At 38.0% G+C, this 20,205-nt stretch overlaps 2 protein-coding genes across 4 annotated transcripts; both read right to left on the reverse strand.

Moving 5' to 3' along the window:
* On the reverse strand, nt 11,218-12,495 carry LOC104715721 (NAC transcription factor 29-like). Its single transcript, XM_010433105.1, has 4 exons — nt 12,174-12,495; nt 11,825-12,090; nt 11,584-11,745; nt 11,218-11,454 (listed from the first exon to the last, which is right to left on the reverse strand). Exons 1-4 carry the CDS (start codon nt 12,493-12,495, stop codon nt 11,218-11,220), a joined length of 987 nt encoding a protein of 328 aa, XP_010431407.1.
* Nucleotides 12,657-15,417, reverse strand: LOC104712315 (pentatricopeptide repeat-containing protein At3g56550-like). Of its 3 annotated transcripts, XR_755501.1 has the most exons (3): nt 13,614-15,417; nt 13,398-13,465; nt 12,657-13,044 (listed from the first exon to the last, which is right to left on the reverse strand). XR_755501.1 is itself a non-coding variant. In XM_010429183.1 (2 exons), the coding sequence occupies exon 1, from the start codon at nt 15,395-15,397 to the stop codon at nt 13,649-13,651; it is 1,749 nt and encodes a 582-aa protein (XP_010427485.1). In that variant the 5' UTR covers nt 15,398-15,417; the 3' UTR covers nt 12,657-13,044; nt 13,614-13,648. The 3 variants fall into 3 exon arrangements, 2 of the variants coding, with proteins under 2 accessions (XP_010427485.1, XP_010427484.1); XM_010429183.1 differs by lacking the exon at nt 13,398-13,465; XM_010429182.1 differs by having other exon boundaries at nt 12,657-13,465.

A 20,205-nucleotide genomic window follows, 5' to 3' on the forward strand; every position in this document is an offset into this window, starting at 1 on the left:
GATTGTATTTATAGTTGTGAATGACCTATATTTTTAGGGTTTCCAGTGAGGAGGTGTATTTTCTATGGGTTTTTTTTTTCCTGCAGAAGCTCATTAATCTATAAACAATCTAAGCCCATTAATTATCTCAAATCTGTAGAATTTATAGTATAAAACAGAACTATAGTTGTAAAAGGATGTTTTCCAGGAAATTTAGGGATTAATTTAGCAAATTCTATTTGTGCAATTAACTTTTTATGCAATTAGATTATTTCTAATCTGATTTTTGATTTTTTTTAGTGCGAAAAATAGGTAATTTTACGTCCAGGGGCAAAATATTTCAACGTGAAGGGCAATTTCATTAATGGTATAATGGTAAAATTTTGCTGAGATTGAATGTGGGACGTTTTCACTTCTCATTTAATATAATTGATTACTGAAGCTATTAAATACTCGGATGCCAGTTTCTTTATTTATAGGGATTATACCTCTGTTTGGTTGTGTGTTTAACTATTCTTGAATCAAATAATATACAGGATCCGAAAATTATTAATCTGGAGTACAAACAGAACCACATATTTTTTCTTCTATTTTCGGGTCAGAGAGGATCCGCGTCCCGACCTGGTCGTAAATAAGTGATCGACCCAAGGGTATAATCGTCTTTTAAGGAATTCGAAACTATAGGTTAATTTAATTAAATTAGGTGATTCTCTAATCATTTTTAATGAAAAACCTACCAAAACAAAGTCGGTCCAATTTGAGTGTATGGGAGTACTCTTGCTTTAATAGTATAGATATATATATATATATATATATATATATATATATATATTATCATGCATATGTAAAGAAATAATTTTATTATAATTTGGTAGAAGAATATAATGGTGGAAGGCAAGAAACAAAACCCTTCCAGAAACTAAGTCGGCATGAGAATCTACACGTTAACAATCTAAGCATTTTAAAACAATTAAAATGACACTAAAACACCTTATATATGTAATTCAAAGCATTGTCATTAAACTTCTCAAAACATTGTAGTTAAACTTCTCAACAAAAGACTATAATCTAAACATTAAAAACATGAATTTTCGAAAAAAACATATATTGAAAAAACCCACAACATAGCGCAGGTATTTACCTAGTAAATAAGAAAAGATGGGATGTGCTCTGTTCTTCTATGCTCTGACTCTATACTACGCTTCTATGTCTGAACTGAATTAAAGAGGAGGAAGTGGTCTAATGGCACCCACCCCTATTCTGCTCATTACTAGTGCTAGTGATTATGAATAAACAAAATAGTCTTAACCCTGGTTTTTTGTTTTTGATAATCGTTAATTGAATTCTCAGCTTCTTTTATATGATTATTAATATGAGAGTTACAAAAGATGTGATAGAATATGAAATTTACTAAAATATGTAAGAAGATGCACCAAAAAAATACATTTATTAGTTGTTTTGAGTATTAATTTTTAGTTAATATAACTATAAATATATGATAGGAATTTCAACCTAATCAAATTAATATGAGAGTTACAAAATATGTTATAGAATATGAAATTTAATAAAATATGTGAGAAGGTTCATAAATCAATACATTTATTATTTTTTCAAATATAAATGGTTACTATGACTAATAATATATGATAGGAATTTCAAGCAAAACAAATTATAATTATATATATATCTATTGATTTCTTTCTTTAAAAGAGATATACTACAGTTATATCTCTCTAAATATTTATATTCAAATATATATATATAAATTTAAATATACTTTAGTTTGTTTTAGTTAGAATCAAATTGAAAAATAATGTAATAATCATATTATGTTAATTATTTCTATTAAATTTATGAAATAAAAGAGAAAATCATTATTTTGGACAATATGCTACATAAATTAAAAAAAAAAATTGAACATCTTATAATGAAATTGAAAAATAATGTAATAATCATATCATGTTAATTATTTCTATTAAAGTTAAGAAATAAAAGAGAAAATCATTATTTTGGAGAATATGCTACATAAAATAAAGAATAAATTGAACATATATATAGGATAGACTGGTAGGGTAAAGTATGTGGTATACATGAACTTTAATACATGAACTTATAATGTATAATATCAAATTATATTTTATCTTAAATATAAATATAAATAATATAAAGAATGTCATACAAAGTCAGTTGAAAAAATATACTTAAAACATTAAAAAAGACAATAATACATGTCACCAAAAAAAAAAGTGAAATAGCAACTTTTTAGAGCTTGTAAAAAGAAAACCTTACTTTATTACATAAATTGTGACATTATATATAGGATAGACTGGTAAACAAGCCAACGATAACTAAACTTTGTCATCATTAATTACAACGAGATAAATGAATACTACTCCGTCAACACAAGAACAAGAACGTGGGAAGAAGCTTTCTCCATTTAATGAACTGTCGGCAATATTCCATCCTCCACAACCAAAAACGCAAAGTGTTGATGACTCCACTGGCGAATGCTCTTTCAAATCTGATACGTTTTCAGGAGTGTCGTCGATCAATACCGGTTTACTAGAAGAGGTGGTAAAGGAAGGAATGAAAGAAAGAAAATATTAACAGTTGATCTCAAAACCCCTATCTAATGGACTGATTTAATAATTTGTGTATTTAACTTTTCCATATATATATATATAATATTGCCCACCATTGTAATTTTAATTTTTTAAAAATAAGAATAAAGATGTGATTGTCTCTATCGTTAAAATCTGCATCTTAAAACAAAATTTATTTATTTGAGTTGATTGGCTTAATTAACAACAAATCTCCTATATATATTTCACCAAAGTTCAAACCCTTAGTTAGAGTTTAACATTATACATCAATAGTATCGATTGTTTTGAATACAATAAATATTTGTGTTTACATGTGGAGAAAAAAAAAACTCATATTTATTAAGCATAAAACCTCATTGATCAGTTTTCATAAAAAAATATTGTCATGTTCATAGGAAAAAATGGAAAATTTAGCGTTTGGTTTTAGAGTTGCATTCTGTGGACAATTGAAGGTCTACTTAACCTGCATGTGAATCGAGTAGCTAGCATCATTCGACGATGTGGCTATGTATGCAATCAATAATTCCAAGGATTCCACAGATACAGAAAGTCATAGTCCTCGCTCGTCATCACATTCCCGGATGTTGAATCGTCTTGACCTTGAAGAGGAGGAATCGGTGTACTTTGCTCTTGCTGTTGCTGCTGAGTATCGACACCATCTTCTTCTTCTTCTTCTTCATTACTGAATAATGCATCAACGTCAAAGAACCTGTCCTCGTCAGACATATCAAATAAGTCTTCTTCGGTGCTGTTGTCGTTGCTCAAGCGAGTCATGGCCATCTTGGATCTTGAATCTTGATCACCTTGCGGAGGAGGAGGAGGAGGAGGCAGACTCAGCTCTTCTTCTTGATGTTTAGTAGCGCCAACATTTTCTTCCTCTAGCGTCGTCGTCGTCATGCGAAACTGTTGTTGTTGATAAGCAAAATCATAATAAGGCTGCAGTTGGTGACCTTGAGGAGGAGGAGGAGGTGGGAGAATCGGTGCACTTTGCTCTTGCTGTTGCTTCTCAGTTACGACACCATGTTCTTCCTCATAGTTTAATAATTCATTGATGGGGTTAAAGAACCCGTCTTCTTGGCTCATCACCATCCCGGATCTTGAATCTTGACCTTGCGGAGGAGGAGGAGGAGCAAGCTGTTGTTGAACGCCAACATTTTCTTCCTCTAGCGTTCTTATAAGTTGCTGATACGCATAATCATAAGAAGGCTGCAGTTGGTGTGAATCTGGCGGGGCTGCCCAAAACTGCCTTTGATGCATCCGGTAAGAATCTAGCGGGCCTGGCCAAAACTGCTGCTGCTGTTGTTGATACGCCAAATCATGAGGCTGCGGTTGATAAGAATCCAGCGGGGCTGGCTTAAACAGATGTTGTTGTTGAAACGCAATATCATGGTGAGGCTGCGGTTGATGATACTCGACAGTAGGAGACTGCTGCTGCACAACCCTCTTCTGCTTCTTATTCTCTTCTTCCTCTGCTTTCTTCTTATTTATTGCTTGTGTGCTCCGATAGATCTTGCACATAGAATAGTCCTACGTATACGCACCAACCAAAAGAAAACTCACAATAAAAAAAAAAAAAATAAAAAAACTTAATAACTTGGGAATCAAGAAACGCATACATACCTTTACGTCATCATCAGCAGAAGGACACTGATCAATCCAGTATTCATGCATCAACCAACTAGTTTTTTTGCCATGAGGTCGTTTCCCAACGTAGTAATCTAGTGCGGTTTTGTAACCAACGAGGCCTTGCCCAGCGTCAATCTTCTTGGAAGCAACAGTTGCGTGCCAGTATCCGCCTTTGGCGTCACGTTTCTGCCTTTTGCCATCTTTACCCATCTTGTTCCTCTTGGATATAAAGTACCATTCTGTATCATTAGCCTTCTTGAATTTTTCTACGTACATATATCAAAAACATACATAAGTAAACGTTTGCCCAAAGAGAAAGAAGAGATAAAGTTGATAAAAATAACAAGTAATTAATTTGTTCTACAAGGAGACGACAAACCTGAAAGTTCATCAGGATTGGACTCGTAGATGTTCACGACATGTATAGAAAGGGTGTCCAATAATTCTCTGTTTCCGCCCAAGTAGTCTTGTTTCCGTCCAAGTAACGAGATGACCTCCAAGTCCTTTGGTCTATAGTTGACACCTGGAGGAAAGCAAGGTCTCGTCGAAGGAGAAGAAGACAAACTATGATCAGCTGAAGAAGAAGGAATCCCTGACGGTTCCGGTTCCGGTTCTGGCAAGGATCTTTCTTTACGCTTGTTTCTTCCAGGCATCGACATCATCTGAGTAACCTTAGACAATCAGATAGCAAAGTATCAAAGTACGTAATATGATTTGTAAGAGCTTCAACGTAGGTTCATGATATATGCATGTATCTTTTATTTATATGAATTGTAATAAGCCGGTGGCCGCCATATATATATATACAGTATATGAATTTTATCAAAATTTTGTAAAGATATACAATATGTATTTGGATTCGAAATAGATTAGATTTAGATATTTTTCGAGACTTATTTGATATTATCTTTGTTCATCAATATATATTTTAAACTTCTACATATCTTTGTTATTCAAAAATAAGAGAAAAATAAAAAAAGAATTGACCGATGCTAGGACATTTGTGGAAAGCTAAGGTTTGCGTTGAGATGTGTCTCATTCTTAATTAGTTGATTTCTTCTGTGTGAGCCTTCACCCTAGCTAGGTTGGATTGAGAGATTGGTATCAAGTTCATAAATTTTTCGTTGATGACAAAAAGCATCAGATAAGTAATTATTTACTTATTTACTCAGAACTCAGATAAGTAATTAATCCACTTCGCCATTCTTGCTGGTTACAATCCAGAGTACTCGAACAGAACAGCTCATACTCTCTCAGTCTCTCTGCAGATCTGTGTTTATGATATCCAGATATATTGTGATAACTCCTCACTAGATTTAGATAATGCTCAATCTATATAATCTCTATCTACTTCCTTCTCTTAGTCCTTATCTCGTTACTATTCTAGCTCTATCTCATACGCATATCTGCTTGTATAAATATCAGACTACCTCTACATGAATAAAGCAACCTTTCTACAAACTATTTCATGGTATCAGAGCAATCTCAATTCTACTAAATTTTTTTCTTCTACAAAACACTTTCTCTCTTGCTTTAACATCATGTCTACTGACAATAGCACCATCATCCCCACCGATGGTACTGCTCCTCCAGTTACTAATCCTCCTCAAACTACTACTACTACTGCCACACCCGTTCTTATGGAGTCCTCCTCATACTACCTTCATCCATCTGACAATCCTGGTGCACTAATCACCTCGGTAATGCTTCATGGTGACAATTATTCTGAATGGGCAACAGAACTTTCAAACTCGCTGCAGGCTAAACAAAAACTCGGTTTCATTCATGGAACCGTGGTTAAACCTGCAACGGATCCAGAACTTTCTCGCTGGTTAGCCACAAATTCAATGATTGTCGGATGGATTCGTACATCCATAGATCCTAAAATTCGTTCTACAGTCACGTTTGTTCCCGATGCACACAAACTTTAGGATAATATCCTCCGCCGCTTCTCTGTTAAAAGTGGTGTTCGTATTCATCAACTCTGTGATGAAATCAGTAACTGCCGTCAAGACGGTCAATCTGTTCTTGAATTTTATGGCCGTCTATCTAAACTTTGGGAAGACCTTGACAACCTGCAGACTTCTCGTTCCTGCTCATGTGACGCTTCTGCAGACATTGAAAAAGAACGAGCAGACATCCGGATTCATCAATTTCTCCTCGGTCTTGATGAATCACGTTTCCGCAACATACGTTCTAAACTCATTGATGAAGATCCCCTGCCGGATATGGCTAACGTCTACTCTCGTGTTATTCGCGAAGAACAACTCATCCATTCAGCCCGATCCAAGGAACTTAAACCCGATGCTGTTGGTTTCTCTGTGAAGAGTGATTCCAAAGACGATCCTACGTCTCTTGTTGTAGCTGCTGCGGTTCGCTCACGTGACCCTAATCGTTTCTGTACCCATTGCTCTCGCAAGGGCCATGACAATACAGAGTGCTTCCTCCTTCACGGTTACCCTGATTGGTGGTATGATCAACAACGCTCCACGCCTCAACCTGGTACTGTCTCTACTCAGCGTGGTCGTGGGGGTCGTTTTTCTGGTTCAGGATCTCGTGGTAGAGGTCGAAGCAATCCGGCTCGCGCTAACTTCTCCAACACGTCAGCACCCGCTACAACTTGGAGCACTGATCAGATAACACAACTACTTCAGCTGCTTCAAACACCTCGTACTACGCTCTCTTCCGAAAAATTGTCCGGTAAAGCACAATTTTATGATATCATTATAGACACAGGCGCCTCTCACCACATGACAGGCAATCTTGCCCTGTTGACCGATGTCATCGACATTCTTCCATCTGCCGTAGTGTTCCCTGATGGGAAACTCTCTCGTGCAGTCAAACGCGGAAAGCTTACATTGAGCCGCGATTACTACTTACTTGACGTTCTCTATGTTCCCGGCTTTAACTGCACATTGATTTCTGTCTCTCGTCTGTTAAAGCAAACTGGCTGTATTGCAATATTTACTGATACTTTGTGTGTCTTGCAGGACCGTTTTACGAGGATCCTGATTGGGGCAGGTGAAGAACGTGAGGGGGTTTATTATTTTACGGGAGTCTCTGCTGCACGAGTACATCGGACTGACACTGCAAAAGCTTCAGCATCGGACCTTTGGCACCGTCGTCTTGGACATCCCTCTTTTCGTCTTTTATCTACATTACCGGTTTTAGACAAGTTGTCTTTTGATTCTACTCAATCTACTTCTTGTGAGATTTGTTTTCGCGCCAAACAAACGCGTGGTGTTTTTCCTGAGAGTTCTAATAAAGCTTCTGAACCGTTTTCTCTAATTCATTGTGATGTTTGGGGGCCATATCGACACCCTTCTTCTTGTGGTGCACAATATTTTCTTACTGTTGTTGATGACTACTCTCGAGCAGTTTGGATCTATCTAATGCTAGAAAAGTCTGAAGTAGCAAATCTTATTCAACAATTTTTTGCACTTAGTGAAAAACAGTTTGGCAAACCAGTCAAGAAAATCCGAACTGATAATGGTTCTGAATTCATGGTTCTCAAGTCCTATTTCAAGAAGATTGGTGTTGAACATCAAACATCCTGCGTGGATACTCCACAACAGAATGGACGAGTAGAACGTAAACATCGCCATCTACTCAACGTCGCTCGTGCCTGCCTTTTCCAAGCTCGTCTACCAGTTTCTTTCTGGGGAGAAAGTGTCCTCACGGCTGCTCACCTCATCAACTACACTCCTACACAAGTCTTAGATGGAAAGTCACCTTATGAAGTTCTCTTTCAGAAGAAACCCGACTATGACCACTCGCGTGTCTTTGGTTGTCTGTGCTACGCTCATCGACGCTCCCGTGATAAAGACAAATTTGGAGATCGAAGTCGTCGCTGCATCTTTGTCGGTTATCCTTTTGGTAAGAAAGCATGGTTATTGTATGATCTTGATCGTAACGAGTTCTTCTCCAGTCGCGATGTTGCGTTCTCTGAGGATATTTTTCCTGGTGTTGGTAAGGAAGATTACGTTACACCTCCTATGAATCATTATGATGCTGCATTTGATGATTGGCTTGTTCCTGACTCACTTACGCCTCTAGCGATTCAGCCTCTGTCTTCTACACCATCACCACCGCTAAATCCTCCATCACCAACTGTCCTACCTCCGGAATCCTTACATACTACACCCTCACCTGATCAACCACCGGTTGCTGTTCCATCCACTTCTGTTCCGGTGCAACCTTCTCCAACTACACAACCTGTTGTTCTTGACTCTGTTCCTGCCTCTGCTACTCAACAGTGTCCTGTTGTTCCCGATTCTCCACTCTCTCCTGTTGCTATTTCAGCACCGCAACCCTCTACTAACATACCTGTCGACTCTGAAGAACACACTTCTTCTCCTGGACTTCCTGAACTACTTGGCAAAGGTCACCGTCGTAAGTTTCCGTCTATACTGCTGAAAGACTACATCACCGACTCTTCTCCACATAAACCCTCGCACGTTCTCTCTCCTCCTGATCAAGGTTCTCCTACAACGTCCTCAGGTAACACTCCGTATCCCATTGCTAATTTTGTTACTGATGCTGCCTTCTCTGTTTCCCATCGTGCATACATGGCGGCTATCCTCCATTCAGACGAACCAAAATACTACAAGGATGCCGTCAAACACAAAGTCTTGTGTGATGCTATGGCCAAGGAAATTTTTGCTCTTGATGGTCAACGTACGTGGGATGTTACAACACTTCCTCCAGGAAAGAAAGCTATCGGTAACAAATGGATCTTTAAGAACAAGTACCGCTCCGATGGCTCTCTTGAACGTCACAAGGCTCGCCTTGTTGTCCTTGGCAACAATCAAACAGAGGGTGAAGACTTCACCGAAACATTTGCTCCGGTCGTCATGCTAAAGACAGTCCGTTTTCTTCTTCGCCTTGCAGCTTCACACAACTGGAAAGTCCACCAAATGGATGTCCATAATGCGTTCCTACATGGTGATCTTCAAGAAGAAGTCTATATGAAGCTCCCTCAAGGATTTGCGTGCTCTGATCCGACAAAAGTTTGTCGTTTACGCAAGTCTCTCTACGGTCTTCGCCAAGCTCCTCGCTGTTGGTTCGCAAAATTGTCTTCTGCTCTCCTCAAGTTTGGTTTCTCTCAAAAATATGCAGACTACTCTCTGTTCTCTAAAATCCGAGGCAACATTTGTCTGCATATCCTCGTTTATGTGGACGATTTTGTGATTGCGTGCAACGATAAACCCACTCTGCAACAGTTCAAAGCCTACCTTCATGAGTGCTTTCACATGAAGGATCTTGGCCGCTTAAAATACTTTCTTGGTATTGAAGTTGCTCGCAGTTCCTCGGGGTTTTTCTTGTCACAACGCAAGTATGCTCTGGATATAATTGCGGAGACTGGTCTTTTGGGCGCTAAACCTGTTTCTACTCCCATGGAGATTAATCACAAGCTACTAACTGTCAAAGGCTTCCCTGCAAATGCTACACGTTATCGTCGCCTTGTTGGTCGCCTCATTTATCTGACACATACTCGTCCTGAACTAGGTTATGCCATTCACATCCTCTCGCAGTGTATGCAACACCCTCTCCAACCTCATTGGGATGCTGCAGTTCGTGTTGTTTGCTATCTAAAAGGTTGTCCCGGACAAGGCATTTTACTCGGTTCTGATCCTGATCTCACCATCTCTGCTTTCTGCGACTCTGATTGGAATGGTTGTGCTGTCTCTCGTCGCTCTGTTAGCGCCTACATTGTCTTCATTGGGGATTCTCCTATTTCCTGGAAGGCTAAGAAGCAGGACGTCAGCTCTCGCTCTTCTGCTGAAGCAGAATATCGAGCCATGGCATATGCTCTTTGTGAACTCAAATGGTTCCATGAGCTGGCTCTTTCTCTTCGTATTCCTCGAACCACACCTATGCGATTATTCTGTGATAGCAAATCAGCGATTTACATCGCCACCAATCCTGTCTTTCACGAACGTACTAAACATGTGGAATCCGACTGTCATCAGGTTCGAGATGCGGTCGATGCGAAGCTCATCACCTTGGTCCATGTTTCGACACACAACCAACTCGCCGACATTCTTACTAAAGCGTTGCCTAGTCCAGCATTTGAAGCACTACTTTCCAAGTTGGGTATTCGGCATCTCACACTTCCAACTTGAGGGAGGGTATTGTGATAACTCCTCACTAGATTTAGATAATGCTCAATCTATATAATCTCTATCTACTTCCTTCTCTTAGTCCTTATCTCGTTACTATTCTAGCTCTATCTCATACGCATATCTGCTTGTATAAATATCAGACTACCTCTACATGAATAAAGCAACCTTTCTACAAACTATTTCAAGATACATTTAACAGTGAAAATTTTGCTATTTCATATGAATTGCTGTAAATAATCTGAGAGTTAATTTTCAGAGGTTGACATTCGTTTACCAAAATGTGTATCAAAAGCTTTCAGTCGGCAAATTACTGTAATAAGGGATGATAGAGTTTTGCATGCAGCTGCTATTTGTTTTTGCAACGAGTACTGGTGACAACAATATTCTCAGTCAAGCCTAAAAAAGGTTTTCTCATTAGCTTGGTTTACTCTCTATCGGTGTTAGATTCGTGTGCCTTACGCTAATGGATAGTTATTCGCATGTTTTACTCTATGATCGGTGTTTTGTTTCTGCAAAGAGCTAAATGAATCTTTGCAACATCAGACTTAAAAGAACCTGGTCAATACGGATTCAAACATTTAGGCTTTCAGAGGAAAGCAAAATCTCAGGAGAAGAAGAAGCCATCAGTACAGTTTTATATCTATATCTTTAATTATGTGTTAAGTGTAAGTTTTGATATAAGAAGATGTTGAAAAATATTGTGTATTAAATGTGTTATATTAATTAAGACATTTAAAGCAACGAGAATTATGTCTCTGGTACGTTTTGGAGAACATTGCCCATAAAGAAGGAAACAGAGCTATTAACAAACTAGTAAAAAATACACATGGAAATCTTATCTCTGATATTGACCAAAATGCAAAAGTATGAGTAGGCTGAGATGATCAGTTAGTGCAAGCTTTTATCATTCCTTGTGTGTCGAAGCCTTCAAATAAACCATAACTGCTGGAATCCTCATCTCCGTTCAGTGAATGTGGCTTAATGAAATCAGCAAAGAAATCTTCAAAATCCTCTGAGATCACTGGTTCCTGCTCAAAGCTGATCAACTCAGGAAATTTATAAGGAAATGGCTGCGTCTGCGGCTTCTGATGCTCTGCTGGAAGTAAACAGTACTCTGGCTGTTGATGAGCAAGAATCGGTGTACATTGCTCTTGTTGTTGCTGCTGAGTATCGACACTCACACCATGTTGTTCTTCCACATTTTTTAGCCATACATCGATCATGTCAAGTAAACAGTACGGTGGCTGTTGATACACCATATCATGAGGCTGCGATTGGTCCGGTTGATGCAAATCCAGATGTTCAACCGCCTCTTCTTCTTTCTTTAGCTTCTCATTCTCCTCTTCCTGATCTGCTTTCTTCTTCTTTGCTCCCTTTGGAGTCAGATAAATCTTGCACAAAGCATAATCGACCTACACACACCAACCCAAACTGAAAAAAATCCAAACATCACAATGTTAATAGCTTGTAGCCCAAGAAACAAAGACATACCTTCTCGTTATCAACAGAAGAAGACTCAGACGAGTATTCATGCATTAACCAACACGTTTTCACGCCGTTTGGTCGTTCACCAACGTAGTACTCTAGTACTTTCTTGTAGCCGACTATGCCTTTCCCAGCGTTAACCTTCTTAGCAGCTACTGTTGCGTTCCAGTATCCTCCATTGGCACCACGTTTCTGCCTTTTTAGACTTCTGCCTTGCTTGGTTCTCTCCGATATAAAGAACCATTCTTTCTCATTACCCTTCTCGAATTGCTCTGTTTGTAATCACAAAGAGTAAAGAACAGAGCCATTCGCATACAGAAACAATATTTAAGGAAAAGAATCGACGGAGACAAACCTGAAAGCTGTTGTGGATTTGACTCGTAGATGTTCACGTAATGAATGGGAGCACTGAGGAGCCATGAGTTTTTGTTTTTTTGCAAGAAGGGTTTCAGGTAATACAAGATGAGTTCTTCGTCGGTGGGTACAAACTGATAACCTGGCGGGAAATTGAACGGTTTCGTCGACGGAGAAGAGAAGTTATCAACGATCGAAGACGATGAAGAAGGATTGTCGCGGTTCTGTTTTGGTGGCGGTGGTTGCGTTTGCCATTCCGTCGGTTGGGTTTGCCGTTCCGGCGAGGATCTTGCTTTGCACTTGTTTCTTGGTGGAATCGCCATCGGAGCTGGTTCGTTTGAGAGATTTCGAATCTTAATCGTTTTGCACAAGTAACAACATAATGAGCATTTTTTACCTCTATTTATATTAATTCTCACAATGCTCCTATGCGAGGGCAGTGTAGTTTTACTAATCATGATCACTAATATTTTGGATATGTGAATATAATGATTTTTTAATTTATTCAAATCAAATACAGATTAAATTTTACACTTTGTTTCGAAATTGAGATTTGTATAGAAATAGAAATCAAGCTCTGTTTTCTCTCTGTTTTTTTTTTTATCTTTAGCCAAAACCACTTACAAACTGTCAGCAAACCAGTTTAGTTGATTCTCACTCGTGGCTACATCAACAAAGCCCTCGGTTTGATAAGATCTCTATCACTGGTACTCGCTTCGGTTCTTCTCTTTAAGTGTTGCAATCCCAAAGAATGCTCTCAAGTCTCACACCTTCTGCAATTTCTTGGAGGTTGGATGCTTCTTTTCTTTGGTCCCTCCCCAGAGATTTTCGTGTCTTTGTTATATTCTTGTTCCAGGACATAATCACGACCTCTGCCAATCACAAAATAGTGGTCAAATTTTATAAAATCAAGAAACAAATAACTAGGGGGCTACACCTCAAATCATAATGACAATCTGTATATCAAGGTAAACCATTGTCAGACTGTCTGACCCATCTATACAGAGAAACCTGGCTCCACAATTTTAATCACAACCACTGATGGCTCGAGATACTATTGGAAAAACCGACAACATTCACAAGATAGAAAGTTAGACATGATGCACAATAGCATTAATCTATCAGACCCAAAAGTTCCAACACGATAAGCAGCCAAAAAACAACAAGTTGGGATTTCCTCACTACAAGATAACACTAGTGAAATGTATTAGCAATGTGATGATACATGTGGCAATGATTGTCTCATCTCTGTCTCTCTCCCTTTTCCATTTAAGGAATCTTGTGGTGATAATTCTGTAAAAGAAACGGAGTTCATATTGACATCGAATCAGAAAATAGAACAAATTGCAGAAACCAAGAGAGTAAAACATGTGAATAACTATCAATTAGCGTAAGGCACACGAATCTAACGCTGACAGAGTAAAACAAGCTAATGTCAAACCTTTTTAGGCTGAATGAGAACATTGTTGATTGTTATCACCAGTATTCGTTGCAAGAACAAACAGCTCCTGCAAAGTGATGAAATCGAACTCTATCCCTTACAATAATTTTCCGACCGAAAGCTTTTGATACACATTTTGTAAAAGAATGGCAATCTCTGCAAACTCTCAGATTCTTTGTGATCCGAAGAGTTGTTCCTGCAGGAGTTCTCATCAATCCATATGCAATTGCCAATTTTTCACTGTGAAATGTATCTGTAGATCCTAAACACCGATCAGATAGAGTAGGAGCAGTTCTGTTCGAGTCCTCTGGCTTGTAACCAGCTAGAATGGCACGGTGGATTACTTCTCTGAGTTCTGAGTAAATAAGTGCAGACTCTGGATGCATTTTGTCATCAACTACAAATTTGTGAACTTGATCACCAATCTCAATCCAGCTCCAGCCTGGAACTGTCCGTAAATCATGGATTCTTATTAGTTTTCGCATACTAGCAAAACCTTGGGCATCATTCGCTGCAGAATATATGGAAGTCAAAAGCACATAATCCCCTGCATTGAAAGCCTTGAGTTTCACCAACTTCTTCATGGCCACTTCTCCTAATTCCACATTACCATGGATTTTGCAAGATCCAAGTAAGGTTCTCCATAATACAGGATCGTCATGGCAGGAAGACGCGTGTATCATCTCGAGGGCCTTTCCTAGCTGACCTGCTCGTCCATAGAGATCCACCATGCATCCATAGTGTTTAATATTCGGGACCACATGGAACTGTGAACTCATGATTTCAAAATACTCAACTCCTTCGTTAACTAGACCTTGATGACTACAACCTAACAACAACCCAAGGAATGTAATGGCATTGGGTCTAACCCCAGAAGCCACCATCTTTCTAAAAAAAGATATAGCCTCTACGCCATACCCATGAACTCCATACCCAATAATCATTGAGTTCCAGGTCAACACATCTCTCTTGTGCATACCATTAAAAACACCAACAGCATTTTCAAGGCTACCACATTTTGCATACATATCGATAAGAGCATTACTCACAAAGACACTACTCTCACATCGAATGTCACAGGCGATCCTGTGTAGCATAACTCCCATATTCAAAGCACTAACGTGAGCACAAGAAGATAACAAAGCAACTAGCGAGTAAGCGTCGAGGCACACACCTTCATTTACCATTCTCTTGTACATACCCAACGCCTGATGATGTAAACCAGCATGAGAAAAGCAAGAGATCATAGCGTTCCAAGAAACCACGTCTCTCACAGGCATTTCGTCGAACAGTTTGGATGCAATATCAACACTCGCGTTAGCAGAGTAACAACGAACGAGACCAGTGGAAACATTGGCATGAGCATGAAACCCAGATCGAATAATCGAACCGTGAAGCTCCAAACATTTCGGAATCGAGCGAAGCCTCTCACAGGCTTTGAGAGCAAAACTCAAAGTGAAGGTATCGGGGCGTGAAACAGAGGAGTGAAGCATTCGATTGTAGAAGAGAAGCGAATAGAGAGGAGAAGAGGAAATGGAGAAGCCACGGATAAGGGAGTTCCAAGCCGAAGTTGATGGATCAGAAGAATCGAAACGGTCGAAGAGAAGCAGAGCGTAAGACAGAGAACCGGTGACGGAGACGGCGCAGAAGCGGAGGAGATTGTCAAAGATGGAAGGATGATGTTGGAGACCATTGACGATGACATGAGAATGGATCTTGCGGAGCTTGTTCATGCTATTGCAACCTTGTAGCATTCTCACTATCACTTTCGCTTTCTCGCTCATCCTCTTTCTCTCTCTCTATCTCCCGCAAAAACAAAACAAAATATACATTATAACTTTAAAGTTTTAAAATATATATATAAGTTTCAGAATATATATTTATCTATAGTAGCAATCTGAATAAATGCCACCAAAAGTTGTGTTTTTTCTATCGTACTTTTTGGATAATTTTTTTAAAAAAATCTATAGAAACAAAAAGTTGCGATTGTTCATTATAATAGTTTTTTTTTTTGTAAAGTTGTTCAATGTAGAGTTGTGTTTATTTGAATAGTTGTATTTTTTGAAATCTATATATATTTGTCTATTTGAACTGATTTTATTTTTTTACCATGACACAAAATAATATAACATTTAAATCTTTTTTACAGTTTTCTAAAATATTCTCAAGCATTCATTCTTCGAAAACTAAACAAATTAGATTCATAAAAACATTACAATATTCAAAGAGAAAACTCGTGAGAGAGAGAAAGAGAGAGAGAGAAAGTCGCCGTTGTAGTCGCTCCGCCTCTCCGGTTGCATTTCCGGCACCGGAGAGGGCTCTGTCCTTTTAGTTTTCTTCTTCTTAGTAGTTCCCTTTCAGTCTCGCTCTTTGTTTTATCGTCGTCGTCGGTTGGGTGACTCTCGAAGGTGGTTGTTTCGGTGATTCCTCGGCGCGTGAAGCGGAGATCCGTCGGGTGGAGGTTGCTGGTGAAGGCTCAGGTGCGGACGTTGGAGGACAGCGTCGAATCTTGGCCAGATCTGGTGGATCTAGGGAGGCGGACTTCGTTTGCTGTTTTGTCACCGGCGGTTTGTCGGTATCGGAAAGCAGTGAGGGCTGAAGCTTTCTTCAACGAGCTTTAGTGGTCGGATTTAGTTTCTTCTTCAAATCTTACCTCTCATTCCAGCAGCGGCTGCAGCAAGGGGGTGTTGTCGTTTGTTTTGTTTTCAGTCCGACCAAGGTTTGTGTATGTCTCGTAACTTGATGGAAGGGATGTTGCTACTTCGAACTTGCACTGTGAGGTGATGATATGCTAATCTATGCTCCAATCTCTAATCCTTAGATGATTAGCATTCTGGTTATTGTATAGTTAGTTCGTAGAACCATCTATTTCGCTGGTTATTGTAGCTTCATAACTCTTGGACGGGTCAGTCGGATGTATTGTCCGTTTTAGGTTTAAGACCGGAACAGTGAAAGTCGGAGAGACCAAGCTTTTCTGACAATGTGCCTCTGGGTTGAAGCTATTGAGACAAGTTCTACACGTTGATCTTGAGGATCTCATAGCTAGGATTTGATCTGTTTTCAGTTTTGGTTTAGGTCTTCTCTGTGTTAGTATTTGTTTTCGTGTCATTGAGTCATTTTAGGTGGTCTAAGAGATGATTTCACTCCGAATTTTGGTGTGTTATCTATCTCGTTGTGGTTAAAAAATGCAATGGTTATTGATTAGGTAGCGTTGGTTCCGCCTAGTGTTCTAGGGTTGTACTTGATCAACCATTGCATTTGCTTTTGGTCCAATTCTATAGAGGCGAATGTAATGTGCTTTAGAGGCGAATATAATGTGTCTTGGATTTGGTTGTAATATCTTGGTTAATGAAGAGTTGATGTTGAGCCAAAAAAAAAAAAACAAATTAGATTCATTGATAGACTTTTATTCAAATATTCAGTGATAGTAGATTGTCTTTTTTAATAAAACTATTTTTGAGATTTGTACATACTCTTATTTCATAATAATTTAATACTGTATAAGAGATTGTATTTAGTTTACTTGTCTAATTACTCCAATTTCTATTAATTTATTCATTTATTTGTTTTCTAACACCCATTTTAAAAGGGGTTTTATGATTCCACAATTGGTTTTAGTGAAGAAGAGGAATTCAGAAACATTGTCAAGTAGGGGTTTTGGTGATCCATTTACCGTCGCATCTGAAGGACCCAGATCACACTTTTGGTGTCGTTGGATAGATCCTGCTGCAAGGAAGAAGTAGCAACTTTTGGTTCTTTATTACGAGGTAAACTCCACAATTGGTCAAGTTACAAGTTGGTGAAAATTATTGTTTTCTCAATCCAGAAATTAACTAAGTTTCAGAATCAGTTTTCAGTTTCGACTTGAGGTTTTGGTGGAAGAATTCCGGCGTTACCTTAGCACTTCAAGTCAGTTCGACGGTTGTTACAAATAGAAGGGGTGTTAGGGAAGCCACCTGAGCCATCATTTTTACCAGAAAAGGTAACCCTTAGCTTCTGCGTTGGTTGCTTGTCGGTCAAGAATCATCTTCTTCTGTCAAAACCCAGAAACCCTAATCTGTGTTGAACTGTTTTTCTTCTGCTGCAAGTTTCAGATTGTTGCTAGCTGCTTCAGCCTTTCTTTCCAGTTCTTGCCAGCTCAAAGTCAGGTGAGGGTGGTATTTGCGGATATGCAGTAGCCTCTTTCCTTGTATATTCGTTGATAGTTGCTAAGTATAGGCTTGAGAATTGTTTTTGGGTGTTTTATGATTACATGATGAATCATGAAAGTTAGGTTGTTAGTAACTTGAATGTGAGATGTTAATGTTTAAAGATACATGTTAAGGCAAGTTTACAATTTACATAAGCATATGAATGAGAATGAGAATGAGAATGTTAGTGTGGGAGTAGTTGTGCCATGAGAGCCTTTCTCTAAGTGTGTGAGTAGTTGTGCCGCAAGGGCCTTGCTCTGAGTGTGATATTTAAGGTGCATGATCGCATGATAACGAGATATATTTAAGGCAAAGCAGCTGTTTTAGACCATATCATATAGTAAATGTTTTAGCGACATATATTTGAGAGATTAGGCAGGTCTGTTGGGTCTGTACCATGCAATTATTTGGCAAGTCATGAGTCCAAGCCTTCAACTCTGCTAGTTCGTTTACAGTTTTTTTTTTCCTTTTTTTTGTTTTTTATTTACAGGTTTTAGTTTTGGTTTTTGTTTTTTGTACAAAAATTTGAATTAACTTGACTACAAGATATTATAATATTCAAACAAAACTAAAATTTTATACAAGAATATCGAAATTATTTCTTCTCCTTAATCTTTATTTTATTATAATAATATATTATTACCAACTATTTTTGATTAGCAATAATGTCTACCGAGTATTTACTATAATAAAAGTTAGAAAAATTAAATTTTAGATTGTTATTATATTTTTTCCATGTTTTTAATTCTATTTTAGTATTGTAGTAAATATTAATTTTATATAATAAATAAAATTATTTTTTTATGTTTTGTACCACCAAAATTCAAGGACGGGTCCTGTTAGGAGATGCTAAAAAGTCAGCAGAACCAACGAGATAGTGTCGCCATGATTGTTGTGTTGTAGCTGAAAGCCTGAAACCCTAAAGTTAATTAATAAACTAATGAAGGTAAGTCGTTATCATTTTTGGATTAAAGAGTTACCAAGATTCCTGCTTACTCTGTCTATGACAACAACTAAATCAATTTTATTTCAGACAAAAGAAAAAACAAACATAAAAACTAATTTATACGAACATAAGTTGACTTTTTAAAGATAAATGCATGTTTTAAAAAAGAGGAAAAAAAAGATGGCAGTGCTAATTGTGGCGACATTATGAACTTGGGAAAATCAGAAAGAAGAGAGAAGTGATTAAACAAGGATAACCAAGTTGCAAATTTTGAATATAAATAGATGACCACACCTAGAATTAAAATCATCAAAGTTAAAAATTTATCCAAAAGAACAAGTTTTATCGAAGGCAAAGCATAGAGGAAAAGAAATGGCAAAGAACCTCATCAACTCCGTCAGCTTCACTGTTCTCTTGGTTGTCCTCGTGATAGCTTCAACTGGTACAATATTAGTTTACAAAGTTGATCTCATCTATATATTGTACTTTTCACTTGTCTCTTAATTATCTTGTACTGATGAAATTTCAACATCTACTAGGAATCCTTAAGAGCGAGGCTCAGGGTGTTCCATGCCTTGATGGATGTAGTCCACGTGCGTTCCTCGACGAGTGCCCAAAGGCCCACAATACAACAGATGTTGAATGCTGTCTGTGTTGTGCAACCACATACGGTTCTCCTCCAGTCTGCTTTGCGATTATTGAGGGATCTGACAGACACTGCCACTGCTACAAAAAGGCTTGAAATAATTACATCATATAAGTATCAAGTGTGACTTTTGTTTCCATTCGGTGTGAGGACATGATATTTGTGTGTGTTCATGTTCAAGTTTCTTTTGCTTCCAAATAAAACATCCAGGGCAAAGCTTATCATTGCTTCCCCCCTCTCAAATGTAATCTCATGTTCGGTGCATTTTTATTTCAATCATGATATATATAATTAACACGTTTTGAATTTGTGTTCGTCATTCCATTCCCGCCTAACTCTGTAATATCGGTTCCTAGAGAGAGAGAGAGAGAGAGAGTTAAAGGAAAAAATAGATAACCTGAGAGGTTAGTTCTGTGTTTATCGACCAAATCTTCTATAATCAAAATCCAAATGTTGTTAGTTTATGGCGGAAGAAGAATAAACAAAATCATATGATCCAAATACTAGCTAGGTAAACGACACCAATTAAGCGACACAAACACAAAACATTTATATTAAATAACACTAATTAATGTTTGCTATACGCTAGACGAACGGCAAGGCACTATATAGCGTATAGATGTATACGACCGTTTAACAAGAATTATATGGTGGATATTTTTTGTTAAGAAAAATTATATAGACATTAACTTTGTCAATATATGCGTATATCCCCTTTATAATAAAACGGAAGTACACAACATTGTTTTGGTAGACTTTATAATTTTAATAAATGGTTACAAATAGGTTATACATATATTATAAATGAAT

Source organism: Camelina sativa, chromosome 9 (assembly GCF_000633955.1).
Source record: "Camelina sativa cultivar DH55 chromosome 9, Cs, whole genome shotgun sequence".
Taxonomy (NCBI): Eukaryota; Viridiplantae; Streptophyta; class Magnoliopsida; order Brassicales; family Brassicaceae; genus Camelina; species Camelina sativa.